At 37.6% G+C, this 14,112-nt stretch overlaps 1 protein-coding gene across 1 annotated transcript in view; it reads left to right on the top strand.

The window, feature by feature from the left end:
* Positions 1 to 14,112, top strand: part of WDR70 (WD repeat domain 70) — a 115,171-nt gene that overhangs the window by 61,867 nt on the left and 39,192 nt on the right. Inside the window, exon 10 of the mRNA XM_015816943.1 lies at positions 2,237 to 2,411. Coding sequence (XP_015672429.1) covers positions 2,237 to 2,411 — 175 coding nt within the window. The remainder of the gene's footprint in view (positions 1 to 2,236; positions 2,412 to 14,112) is intronic.

Raw genomic sequence — 14,112 nt, 5'->3', positions numbered from 1 at the left:
ATTTGCAGTGTTCTGTAGTCACATAATTGCAATTTGCAATGTTTTTGACCAGAAATTCATATACTTACTGTGTCGGCAAAAGCCGCCTATAGATTCACTTAATGACTGCTGAACAACTGCTACAAAAGGGTTGTAAAATTAGGCATAGTTATTTGGTGACCGGCACTGCTTACAACTATAATTTTGGACTTAATTATTGTTGTAAGTTGAGGACTATCTGCATTTAATCATATTTGAGTGATGTGTTTGTTATAAATCTTGACTTAAATGGTGATGTATTTTGGCAACAATAAATGTAGCTCTCTAAATCCCCATGATCACTCGTAACAGTAGGGCTGCCTCTGAGTTTTTTCTTTTCATTCTACAACTGATAGGAGGAACACATTGTATGCGAATTCTTGTAAATATAAAAGGAAATGCAAATTTGGGGGATCTAAAACTGAACCCAGGGACATTGAGTTGTATACAAAAATTATTTACATTCTCAGGTCGTGAATATATCCTTATTGTCTTCCAAGAGAGCATTTTCATCCCATTTACAATTGCTTCAAATCACTTCTTGGCATTTAGAAGCGTTTCATAGAATCTGGTCCACAGATGTAGAACCCACCACTTAAAAAAAGCAAGTTGCATGTAAACATGGTATGTAACTGTGCATTACGTGTCAGCCTTTTGAGCTGAGAAGTGTTGTGTAATCTTCAGGGTTTTGTTTTTAGCTCCGAAACAAGGCTGAATTTAAATGCACTTTGTTTAAGGTCAGTGTTTTAGACTGACTTGTGTTAACATTTGGCAGATCATTTTTATGTTTGGTTTCTACAAATGCTAGCATTTTTCTAATTAGTTCAAGCAATGCACATCCTTCATTATGTAGATAAAAAAGAGAATGTCAAGTTCTTCCTTTTCCAATTCTGTTTATAAAAAGAGCAAAGTGATGGATTTATCTCCATCAATTAGATAACATACTTAGCATATTTTATTTTGTGCACTTTTATCCCATTTTTATTCCCATACACTAGTGGGGATAAACTATACACCCACTACTAGTGGGAACTAGTGGGGATCCTATACACCCACTACTGAGCCAGCTGATAGTAATTCTGGGATCGGTTTGCAGTTCAAAAGCATTTGAGGTTCTATATTTTTGCCATAAGATTACAATGTAATATCTGTGGGGTTCACAAGCAATCTTTCATTCAGGCACTGAGAAGACACTGACCTGATTAATTTCAGGAGATGGCTCCTTTCCCATGTTTTTAATCACCATGTTTTCACTGGCTAAGTCAAAAAGAATAGTTATGCATGAAACAAATAAAGAAATGTATGGAAAAGCAGAGAAAAATGAAGTGAAAGGAAAATTGCTTCATTTTTTTACTTTGGTCGCATTCATTGATTGACCGTTCATCAGTGAATTTTGTTTTCAAACTCAGAATCCTGAACGTTACTTCCATGTTTAGTGCCTTCTCAAAACAGCAGATCAGAAAGGTGAATCATAGGTACTTTACTACAGAGTTAAATCCTTATTATTCTCTATTCTACCCTGATGAGACCACAACCTGAATGCCATGGACAATTCTAAGCAACAAATTGCCAGAAAAATATTGTCAGATTAGAACAGGGGTAGTCAACCTTGGCTCTTTTATGACTCGTGGACTTCAACTCCCAGAATTCCTGAGCCAGCTGTGCTGGCTCAGGAATTCTGGGAATTGAAGTCCACGAGTCATAAAAGAGCCAAGGTTGACTACCCTTGGATTAGAACAAGTTCAGAGGAAGACAGTAAAGATGGTACAGGGATACAGAGTATGGCCTATAAGAACAGACTGATGCAAATTGGGGTGTCCAGCGTGGAAAAGAAATTGATTTTTGCTTAACTCTAAGTTCCGTGTATTACTTTTTTCTTTAAAGATTTTCAGAATTTCATATAAGAACTCAGTAGTTGCCCAGTGGAAACATTGGGTAGAATTTGAAGCAAAATCCACTTGAAAAAAGAATTTGACAGATTCACTTTATAGTTGTTCCTTGTGTTGCTTAACAAGAGGCAGATACATACATATCTCTCACATTTTATTAATTTGATTAATTAAAAGTTAGTTGTATTTATGGCTTGCATCATAATGAAAATTAAATATTTGTATATATATATAAATATTTGCATTATGTATAGGTATTAGAATATACTGGCCATCATACCTATACATAATGCATAATGATTTGCATTATTTCTGTGCTTTTTCCCTAGGACTGTAAGAACGTGGGATGTCACTAATGAGAAAAAACATAAAACTGTGTTTAAACCACGTTCAGCTCAAGGTAAAAGAGTGATTCCAACAAGTTGCACCTATAGCAGAGATGGTAAACTTATTGCAGCTGGCTGCCAAGATGGGTCCATCCAGATCTGGGATAGGAATATGAATGTAAGTAATCATGTTTTCATAATCCAAATTGACAGTATGATATACTAAGTGAATTCCTTGCCAGCTGCCACATTTAATCAATTTTAATGGGTTTACATATAGTGCTTGATTTATGATCAATTAGAACTGTAATTTCAGTCGCTAAGTGATGCTGAGTGAGTTGTCATGTGACCAGATCCGATTTTATAATAATTTTTCCCATGTTCATGGAGATTCTCAGTCATCCAGAACATAGTTGTCCCAAAGATGCTTTTTCATGAGGGAACTGGACTTTCTTGTTTTTCTTTGAAGACGTTTCGCTTCTCATCAAAGAAGCTTCTTCAGCTTTGACTAGAAGGGAATGGTGGGTAATGGAAGAGTATGTACTCCTTGCAGACAGCTGTTCATTGGCATTCTTTTAGAGAGTCATTGAGGCCACCTGGAGGTTTAGACAGCTGAGTAGTGCAAATGGGTGTGGAGCCTTCTTGGAACTGTTGAAAGGACTTTTGTTGTAGACTGGAGATAGATGATGTCATATCCCTCCCCCTCTGTTGAGAGAGGGCTGTTCAATTTTGACATAGATAGCCTCTTTGACCCCTCTTTCAATCCAGCGATCCTCTCTGTCCAAAATGTGGACTTTGCTGTCTTCGAAAGAGTGGCCTTTGTCTTTTAAATGCAGCTGGACTGTTGAACCTTGTCCTGATCGGCTTGTTCTTCTATGTTGTGCCATGCATTTATGAAGTGGTTGTTTCGTTTCTGCAATGTACAAATCAATGTATATTGGGGAAACAAAATAATCACTGCAGGACAAAATTCAGCAGTCCAGCTGCATTTAAAAGACAAAGGCCACTCTTGGTTACTTGCCCTGGCTGTTGCTCACCTATCAGTTTGAAAGCATGCAAATGTGAATAGATAAATAGGTACCATTTTGGTGGAAAGGTAACAGTATTCCATGCATCTCAGCATATAGTCATGCTGGTTACATGACTAGGAAAATGTCTTCGGACAATGCTGGCTCTCTTGGCTAAGAAATAGAGATGAGCACCACCCCTTAGAGTCAGACACGACTGGACAGGGGAAACCTTTATTTAAGTTAAACAGATGAAAAAAATTATTCTGTTCGAAGGAGTTTACACCATGAAAAACTTCTAAAACCTCCACTGTTAAGCACTTTTACTAGGTTCATATTGGAAACACCAGCAGAGATAAAAAGCTAACAATCAAAATACATTAAGATATATACTAACTTGTGATAGTCTTTATTTTATTTCTTTCTCAATTCACATAAAAACGTAACATTATCATCAAGCTCTTTGGCTTTTAAATTGCTTCAGGTAATGATTTTCATTTAAGCTGATGGCAAGTTGGTAGACTTGTGACAAAGCAAAAACTTCACAGAATAGTCAAGTATTCTGTTTTTGTATCCTTCTCCTTTCAGTATATAAGGTAGGCAATATCTTTAAAACTGTTTCATAACAGAGATAATGAGATGGGCAGCAAACAAATTTAATAAATAATAATAAATAAAACTATAGTGAAAGCAGGGAGAAGGGGGGCCAGTTCCTTACCTGGGTCATTTAGCTTCACTTTGACCAAATGGAAAACATGAGTTGGAAGAAGTACAATCTTGCCATGTTTATAGAACTGTTCTAGCTTGTTTATATTTGAAAAAATGAAGCTTTTCATTAAAGGATAACACGATGTTATACAGGATGATTAGAAAAACTAACCAGGGTTGGTTCATAAATGCTTCTTTTCAGTGGCAAATGTCTTGCTACAACTTTTAAAAATAATAGTTCATATGTAAGGTATCTCTGTGTTGAAGAAGCTGAATTTACCTTTTGGAGGACAAGGAAGTGTACTTTTGCACTTGTGGTGGCATGCTGTGTAACAAGGCAATAAACTAGGTCTGAAAAATGCAAGCCATCTCAAGCATGTCTTGGTTTATTAAAGTTCTAGTTACAGGAAGAGTGATTCTCATCCACCTAATTTCCCTTCTCTCAGTCCTTAGTTTTGTCACTTTTTCTGATATTTGTGTTACAGTTACATTGTTCATGAGAAAAACTTTCATTTGTTTAAGCTGTTAGTAAGGGAACTAAAGTACAGGGAAAAAGCACTATAGTTACAGCTTCACCATAACTTGAGAACCAAACCCAAAAATAGCTCTTAGTGTCACATCACATCACTGCCCATATGGACTGCTTTGCTCAACAACCACAACCTAACCCTGGCATTCCCAGTTGCAGTTGTTAAGCAATCATGGAACATGTTACATGTATGCAGTTTTAGGTGAGGAGCCTGGGATGCCTCTGGGAGGGTGAGGTAGATCCCGGAAGGCTTCACTCAGGAGCTGAAAATCCTGCTGAAATCGAAGGAGGATTTCCAGCCTCTCAGAAACAGTCACACACACACACATCCTATGTCAGGCCTCCCAGGGACTCGCCCACACTTCTGAGATACCCCATATTCCTTTTTTTTTTACCATGCTGCCTTTCCGTTCAGGAGCTGAAAATTCTGCTTGGATTTGGGATCTTTCTTCTCTATAGTGGCTGGCTGAAAAAGCTGCCTGCTGAAGGATATCAACTCCTCCCCATGCATGGAAGGGAACTCCTTCCACAAGGTGCAAAGATGGAGCTTATATCATCAAGACTAACAGTGGCATCTGCAACATGACAGGTGTCCAAAAGGGCAAGATAGCAAAAATGATGTAATACAAATCACACCCATTTTGTACTTCTTTCAGTGCTGTATGCATGTACAAAAGGGGTGGAGTTACATTACAACACCCCTTCCATCATCTTTTTCTTTTTTTAACTTCTCATTATAGATATGCAGGCTACAAAAATAAATATTTGAGGCTTTGTGTTTGGCAAAATCAGCATGAATTGCTTCCATGAATTTTAAGGATAGCAATAGCAATAACACTTAGACTTATATACCACTTCACAGTGGTTTACAGAATCAGCATATTGCCTCCAACAATCTCATTTTACCGACTTTGGAAGGATGGAAGGCTGAGTCAACCTTGAGCCAATTAGGATCGAACTGCCAGCAATTGGCAGAATTAGACTGCAATACTGCGTTTTAACCAATGCGCCACCACGGCTCTATAAAGGATAGTGATATCATGCTGAAAATTATTTTTTCCTTCAGATAAGTTACGATTCTTATATTTTTATAACATTGTCTTTCTAAATCATATTTTTTACTGTTTGGAATGTATATACCACATGAATAAATGAATTGTTTCCCCTTTTTTAAAGAAATGTTCTCTTTAGAGTTTTGCCTTGTATTGTGCATTTATAAATATTTTGTGTAATTCAAATTATAAATTCACTAAGTATTTTACTATGGTTATCATTCCTTACTGCTGTTCATATGACAAACTAATGGTTTCATGTGAACCTTTGAAGAACATTTAGCTCCATCTGGAAATTTCTTGAATAAGTATAAGATGAAAGGCATCCAAATAGACAGTATTATTATTTTTTTTGCAAGCTCAAGATAAAGTTTCCATACCCATAAGTATCCCATATTTTTTTATTCCAGAGGTATGTGTGCCAGACCTCTGCTACAGAACCTGAAAAATCACATACAGCATGCCAGAAGCAAATATTAGCTATCTCTCTGTACACATCTAGTCCTGCCAGTAATTGCTAAGTTCTAGTATGAAGTACTCCTCCTTGTTGCTAAAAAAAGACGAAAATGAACCATTATTTTATTTAAGTGCTTAGATCAGTGATGGCGAACCTTTTAGAGACCGAGTGCCCAAACTGCAACGCAAAACCCACTTATGCATCGTCGGGTGCCGAGTGGGTGTGGCCCATTGGGTGGGCGTGGCTGCCGTGGTAACGGCAGACTGGGTGGGACTAAAAAGTTCAATCAATCAATTCCAACTTTGCAAGATCTTTTTTTTCCCCGCGAGAAGTTGAAATTGACTGATTCAACCTTTTTTTTTTTTTGCACATGGCGGAGGCCTAAAGTGAAAAGGTTTTATAAAACCCAGCTGAAGGCCTAGGACTGGGGCGACGGCGCGCATGCCCACAGAGAGGGCTCTGAGTGCCGCCTCTGGCACCCGTGCCATAGGTTTGCCACCACTGGCTTAGATATTCAATTTATATCTTTATTCAAATGAATGCTGACAATAATTAAATGAACTAAAACGTTTTTTAATACATTAAATAAATTGTTTATAAAATAAAATTAGTTAACAAAATCAGATAGATGAGATTTATCTCTATTAAGAATGGAGAACAAATATTGCCAGAGAATATATTCTGTTGGGTATGAATGAGACACGAAAAGGCTGTCTCCAGTGTGCCAGGTTATGGGCTTCTGACAAAGGAGACCTCTTTAGAAGAGTCTCTTTGGGAGCTACATAAGCTTCCTTGATTCAACTACAGTTTGAAGAAAGCAAGACCAGTCAGTTTACAGCGGCACTGAAAAAAGTGGTTTATGACCATTTTTCTCACTTATGATCCTTGCAGTCTCCCATGGTCACGTGATTTACATTTGGATGCTTGACAACTGACTCACATTTATGATGGTTGTAGGGTCCCGGGGTCATGCATCCTTCTGACAAGCAATGTCAATGGAAAAGCCAGATTTCTTTAACAACCATGTTACTAATTTAACAACTTCAGTGATTCACTTAACAAATGTGTCAAGAAAAGTCATAAAATGAGACAAAACTCACTTAACAAATTTCTCACTTGGCAACAGACATTTTGGGCTTAATTGTGGTCATACGTTGAGGACTACCTGAACTTATTCTTGGGCTACTCTTCTCCTTCTTGACCATCCCCCCCACCCGCCCCAATGGATATCAGAACGCAGACAAGAACAGAAACCCAAATTTCTCAATGATTGAAAACACTACTTCCTCCCTCCCTTCCGGAACATAACTATACATAAAATAGGAAGAGTAAGAGTGGATTATCTTTGGCCCCAAACTCTCCTAAGGACATCCTTTCTGTGCCAATGCTGTCAGCAGCAAGTCGTCTCTGTGCAGCTTTCCTTTTTAAGCATGAGCAACAGAAGACTAATGTCTTTGATGAAGTCCTTGGCACGTTGCCTCTGCTGGGAGAGCAAAACCTTGATGTTGGCCCTGCAAAAAAGAGGCTATGTTTTCTGCAACTCGAGGAATCTTTTGGCAGCTGCAACTGCACAGACAGACAGGGTGCAAGATGGTGAAGTACTTGGTGTTTCTCTCAGTCTATCCAGGCAAGGTGTTTTTCTCCTTCAGCTCAAGTCATAAAAGATGTTGGAATATTTAAACGCTTTTGCTCTTCTATAATAAACAAGTTATAGTAATACAGTACCCAGTTGTTTGCATTAGCTAATTCAGAGACGAGGCGTAACACAGTTCCATATTTATTCCTCCTATCAAAAATAACCTGCTGGATTCTTTTTAAATCTGTGTGGCAAGAAAAGTCATAAAATGGGACAAAAACTCACTTAAAAGATTTCTCACTAGCAACATAAATTCTGGGCTCAGTTGTGGTCGTAAGTCGAGGACTATCTGTACACAAAACAGATACATGAGGGAATATATTTAACAAACTTACTGGGACTCAGAAATTCAGCCAGACTATTTCAGCCAAACAAAAACCTGAACACTTGAGCTCTGACAAGGTTCAGCTGAGAAAAAATAATCTGGAAGTGTCATAACCTGAGTATCTTGCCCCCTCCCTTCCCTGTGTGCCATCCTATCCACCAGTCTTAAACTCTCACCACTACCTTATCCACCACGCTTAAATTTAAGTACAACATATCTGACTAGCCTTCCTTCTCTCTCTCTCTCTCTCTCTCTCTCTCTCTCTCTCTCTCTCTCTCTCTCTCTCTCTCTCTCACACACACACACACACACACACACACACACACACACAATATCATAGGGAAAGGGAAGTTGAAATAGCTAAGGCAGCTGGCAAGATGCAAATTGAATTTGAAAATGCTTTTTTCATAATAGGTAAGTTTCCTTAGTGAAAGCTATTCAGGATCACACATGTATAAGATGAAATGGTGTTAAATAATCCATAGATTCTTTAGAACTTCTGTCTTCTTCCATTGTTTACTTAAACAATGAAAGCAAATGGGGCCTGTAAAATGTTGCAGAATGGAGCATTTTAATTTGCTACCCAATTGTACCATCTTCTTTTCTCAATTTACTTCCTCTTTCATTAAATTCAGAATACAATGGGCACTTAACACGCTCCATTTTCACAATTAGTATGTATATATTTTTCCAAAACTGACAACCTAAAGATGTATAGGTTACCACGCCCGTGCTATCGCTATGTTGGATGCATATGATGAGGGTGATAGTATCCCATCTCGTGAATCCCAACTTGGGAAAGATATACATATATTTCCTTTAATTCACTCTTCTATACTCTTTCCATCAAATGTTTAACAGATATCTCTGGAGACTGGAATAGACCTGCTTCCAGGTGTTCTGAGAGATGATCTTCTTAGATGGAAGACAACCATCTTGAATGAATAAACAGTTGGATATAAATGTGGATATTATTAATTTGTTGTTGTCTCTTGACACAATACATATAGCAAAACATGCAGAATGAAATAAGTAGTTTGATAAAAAAAAATACTGCCATAGGAAACAGAGGTAACTTTACTATAAATAAGATTTTTTTTCTTAAGCAAAAAAAGGAATCATTTCTGAATATTTATGATCAAATTATGAATCTCAGAAAAGCTGCAGAAATATAACGTACCTTAATGTGTTGGTTTTGCTAAATAACAAAAAAGTGAACCTTTTTTTCTTTTTTCATGAAGCTTATTCCGAGCAGATGTTTATAGTAGACAGAAGGCTTGATGAAAACAAGGAATATTTTCCAGCTGTCTTTTACTTAACATATAACGTGTAGTGATGTTACACAGAGTGAAACCAGATATATCTGTGGAACAACTGATTTTTTAGAATTAATTTTCACTCCATAACTGTAGATGTAAAGAAAATGCTAATTGGTTAAAAACTTATTGTTAACATAACTATAACATAAATAAGGAATAGATTTTAATCATTTATCCCTAATGGAAAAACTCTCCAGGTTTTCTTATGTTATTATTTCAGCCCAATCAGTATTTCCACTTTTGGGATATTACTGTTCCAGTGCAAAAATTTTATTAGTTTCTAGTATTTTGTTTTTAACAAATGTAGAATAACAACAGGAATGGAATAAAATATAGGTAAATAAACCAAAAGCTGGATTCATTGTGAAAGGCTGTTGGATGATTTTTTCAATTGCTCCAAAACATTCAACCCAAAAGAATGAATGATTGGACATTGCCATCAAATTGCACAATTTACTGAGCCGTGGTGGCGCAGTGGTTAGAATGCAGTATTGCAGGCTAATTCACTGCTCACGGCCAGCAGTTCAATTCTGACTGGCTCAAGGTTGACTCAGCCTTTCATCCTTTCAAAGTTGGTAAAATGAGGACCCAGATCATTGGGGGCAATAGGCTGACTCTGTAAACTGCTTAGTGAGGGCTATATAGCACTGTGAAGCAATCTATAAGTCTAAGCCGAAGTTGCAATTTATATAATTCTATCTATGGATTGTCATCATGGCCAATCTTGATGGCCTATTGAAATTTATGCAAAAAAATATTGTGCCAAAAAAAATTCCAGCTAGATTCGAATCCTAAGTCATCCTCCCAGATTGATTTTTAAGGTATTCAAGGGAACCTCTTATGAAATAGATGTGTACCATTCTTGAAATGCTATTGATGGCTGTAATTCACACAATCTGGATAATTTATAACAGATGGTTAAATGAGATGTTAACCATTCAACTCAATTACAGTATATTCTGCACTAATATCTAGATTTGCCCCCAATTAGTTTCTCATAGTCACTTGAGCTGATATGACCTAAGTGTGCCAAACTTTGTACTTAATTTATAGTCCTGTGTATATATGTGTGTGGTCTCAGCTAGCTGCAACTTGAGGGTATGTTTTTTTTATCACAACCAAAATATTATTGAGAAAAGACTCCTGGCTTCAAAATATTCTCTGTATTGTGATTTTGGAGCATGAGGTTTCAGTTTCTTAATTACTTTTGTCCCTCTTGGTTTTCCATTTTCTGAATAATTTTCCAAAGTAATACACTACAATTAGTTGCTAATCAAGACTGTTTATTAAAGAAGAAAGTCAATAAGCTTTTGAGTCTTTACAGTCAAAACTGGTGCAAAAGTACAGAAAATTATGAAGTCTTAATTCAGATACCACTTTAATTATTAGGCTATGTATAACATACAGCAATTTGAAGAGAGATCAGGTAATTTTAGAGCTAATTATGTGGCTTTTCATCCTCCTGAGGTCAGTAAAATGAGGACCCAGATTGTTGGGGGCAATATGCTAACCTTGTTAATTGCTCAGAGAGTGCTGTAAAGCAATAGTGGCAAATATCTGTAGCTCGGGTGCAGGATGAGGGTGAAGGTTCGTTCTCCGATCTTGTGGGTTGGTTTCTGAACATTTTGTTACCAGGCTAGGTAACATCTTCAGCAGCGTTTAGGAAATGTCAATGTCAATGTCAGTGTCAGTGTTCTTCTGTTTATAAGGGCTTCAGACCCTCACTTGACACATCCACACCTGAAGCCATTACAAACAGAAGAGCACTGACACTGACATCCCCTAAACGCTGCTGAAGATGTTACCTAGCCTGGTAACAAAATGTTCAGAAACCAACCCACAAGCTCGGAGAACGAACCTTCACCCTTAGTGCTGTAAAACACTGTAGAGCAGAATATAAGTCTAAGTGCTATTGCTATGTAAGCTATAACAGAGTTGTAGAGTCATAGTGACAGGTAGTTCTTGAGTTATGACCACAATAGAGTCCAACATTTCTGTGAGTTTTGCCCCATTTTGCGATCTTGCTTGCCACAGTTGTTAAGTAAATAACTGCAGTTGTTAGGTTAGTAACATGGTTGTTAAGCAAAAAAGTTATCACATGACCCCGTTGCAATCATCTGTATTTTTATCACATGACCGTGGGGATGCTGTAACAGTCATAAGTGCGAAAAACGGTCATATGTCACTTGTAGCTTCAAACACTCACTAAATGAATGGTTGTAAGTTGAGGATTCCTTGTGAAGGACTACCCTTATCTTGTTTAAAATCAACAATTTTAAGGATACCAGCGTAACCAATATAGCACCTTCTTTCTGTAATTTGGCAAGTTATTTAGCCTTTGCACTGTATGCCACAACCGAAAGCTTAACATTCTCAATCTTACTTTACTTTTGCATCTGATTAGAATCAGGTAGCCACTATTTTACAATCTGAAGAGAAATCAAGTAATTCTAGAGCTAATTATGTGGCTGCATCAGGCACAACAGTGTCCTTATAAAATTGCCTATCCCGGAGCAAGGCCATCAATCAAGTTTTGGAAATCAGTGTTTATGAGCTGGCTTTGGGTGAATCAAGTCTAAACTAAATATAGCATTTACTATCCATTGCTACTGATTGTATGAGATGAGTGCAAAAGTAATGCCACCAATACCCTTAAAATGGTTTAGATTAGAAACAGAGAGTATCATTAGGATCTTCTCCCATATACCTTCCCCTTCCTGTTGGTTTGCAACCTTGTTAGACATAAATTCCAATTGATTTAATTAGAATTGGGTTTGAGGATGTCAATACTAAACTCAATGAAGACAGAAGAAATTTGACTACAAGGTGTTGTTTCAGCTAAGAACTGTCTTTAATAAGAAGATATCTCTGTATTAAATATAAATTATTATAGCCTACCATGATAGCCTTCTCTTTTACCTTTTTAATTATAGTAATGAGATTCTAACTATTCTTTAATCCTGTAAAGTTTTAATCAGATGTAACAACATTTTAAAATGTTTCCTTGTGAAATGGGGGCTAGGGGTACAAGTGGGCTTGTTGATTATATACCTGGCTCCCTGCTATGTATCAACAGCCCTGCCTGAGCTGGCTGACGTGATAGCCGGGGTGGCGGTTGGAACCCCCAGACTTATGGTCTTGGGGGATTTCAACCTGCCATCAGTGGGTGAGACGTCGGCGGCAGCTCAGGAGTTCTTGGCNTGCCCATTATTCCCTGCCCTCAGACAACACACATTACTACCCAAATTTCTGTAATAATCTAAAGGTTTGAGACTCACTAAGGTCCAGTGGAGAGCTATAACAAAGTAATACTTCATTAATTCAATTTTTTTTATATGCACCAAAGGGCTTCGGATTGTCAGGCATGCAGACATCCATACTTCCAAACAGGATCTGCCATCAGTCTCTTTCCAGATCCATTACTGTCTGTTCACTTGGCAATCAACATCTCCTCTAAGGTCAGATGATTCCACTGACCTACATGTATCAAGTGATCCAGATGCTAATATTGTTTTTCATTTCCTGAAAAGATCACTAAGATCTTAGAATTAAATTAATATGAATAATTAGATATTGTTGCTCAAGAATACTAGGAGTTAATAATCCTGAAGATGCCTGAAGATAGATAAACCATTCCCAAACAACCCAGGTGACATCTGCAAAACCCAAACTCAAACATTATTTTAAAATCAATGCTTTCAAAATCTTAATTCTGATGTCTCACATCACTTTATATGAAAATGGTGAACAGCTTTTAATATAAACAATTACCTTTTAACACTCTTAATATTCATTTGTTGGGCCATGGTGTCTGCCATATTAAAATATGGTTGTCTCCTACCTTGTATGTTTTAGGTTTATTTAGGTGAGCAACAGATCCAGGGCTTGAGAGAAACTTTGCAAATGGAACAATTTAAAAACTTACTATGTAAATAAAAAGGACAAACACAAAGTCTTATCATATTTAACATTATCAAGTCCTATACAAAATTATTTTTTTGTATCATCTACCTGGCTTAGGAGCTCTTTCCACATATTCTTTAATTTCTTCTGGATCTACAGAATTCAGAACTGATAGGATATCAAGATAATCATTTCCAAAATCCTTCTGATAGGTGGACAGATGTTTGCTATGTTCATGATTCCAGATCTGAGCAATTGTCATTGAAGGCACTGTGCAGGCAAAGCAGTTAATAGTCACGTCAAACTAGAAAGCAACAAAACTGAGTATTGTCTTTCTGTTTCTCCATGTCACAAAATCTTATGCCCCTCCTTCATAAGAAGTGGCATGTTATTGCCCATATACGCTCTCTTCTCTTACAATTATAGGCCTTGAATCTGTGGGAATCTAAAACTGTATTTGTCCACTGTAAAACTGAGCAGAGTGCTACTTTAGTTCCCTTAAGAATACTCTTAGAGTAATGCAAGGAGAAGATGCCTGGGAGAATGAGGAGCAATGTGATGGACTGGTGATCTTCTGCCAGGAGAGTAGGAATACTTGCAACATGATGGTGACTAGCATTCTTTAGCTCAGAGCTGGAGCACATATGCTTATCCCCCACCCCCCGCACAGCACTTATTCTGTGTCTCCTGAAGTTTGGTGACAAATCTGATTAAATAATTTCTCTCTTTTTTTCCCTTTTATTACAGGAGGGTGTCTTTCCTGCGGCCCTTAAGGAGGCCGTTGTGAGGCCCCTCCTCAAGAAGCCTTCCCTGGACCCAGATGAGTTGGCCAGTTATCGCCCAGTCTCCAACCTTCGCTTTGCGGCGAAGGTTGTTGAGAGTGTGGTTGCACGGCAATTCCCTTGGCACCTGGATGAATCAGTCTATCTGGACCCATACCAGT

The sequence above is a fragment of the Protobothrops mucrosquamatus genome, unplaced genomic scaffold (genome assembly GCF_001527695.2).
Source record: "Protobothrops mucrosquamatus isolate PMUCROS unplaced genomic scaffold, P.Mucros_1.0 scaffold533, whole genome shotgun sequence".
Taxonomy (NCBI): domain Eukaryota; kingdom Metazoa; phylum Chordata; class Lepidosauria; order Squamata; family Viperidae; genus Protobothrops; species Protobothrops mucrosquamatus.
This window is presented reverse-complemented; position numbering and strand designations above follow the sequence as displayed.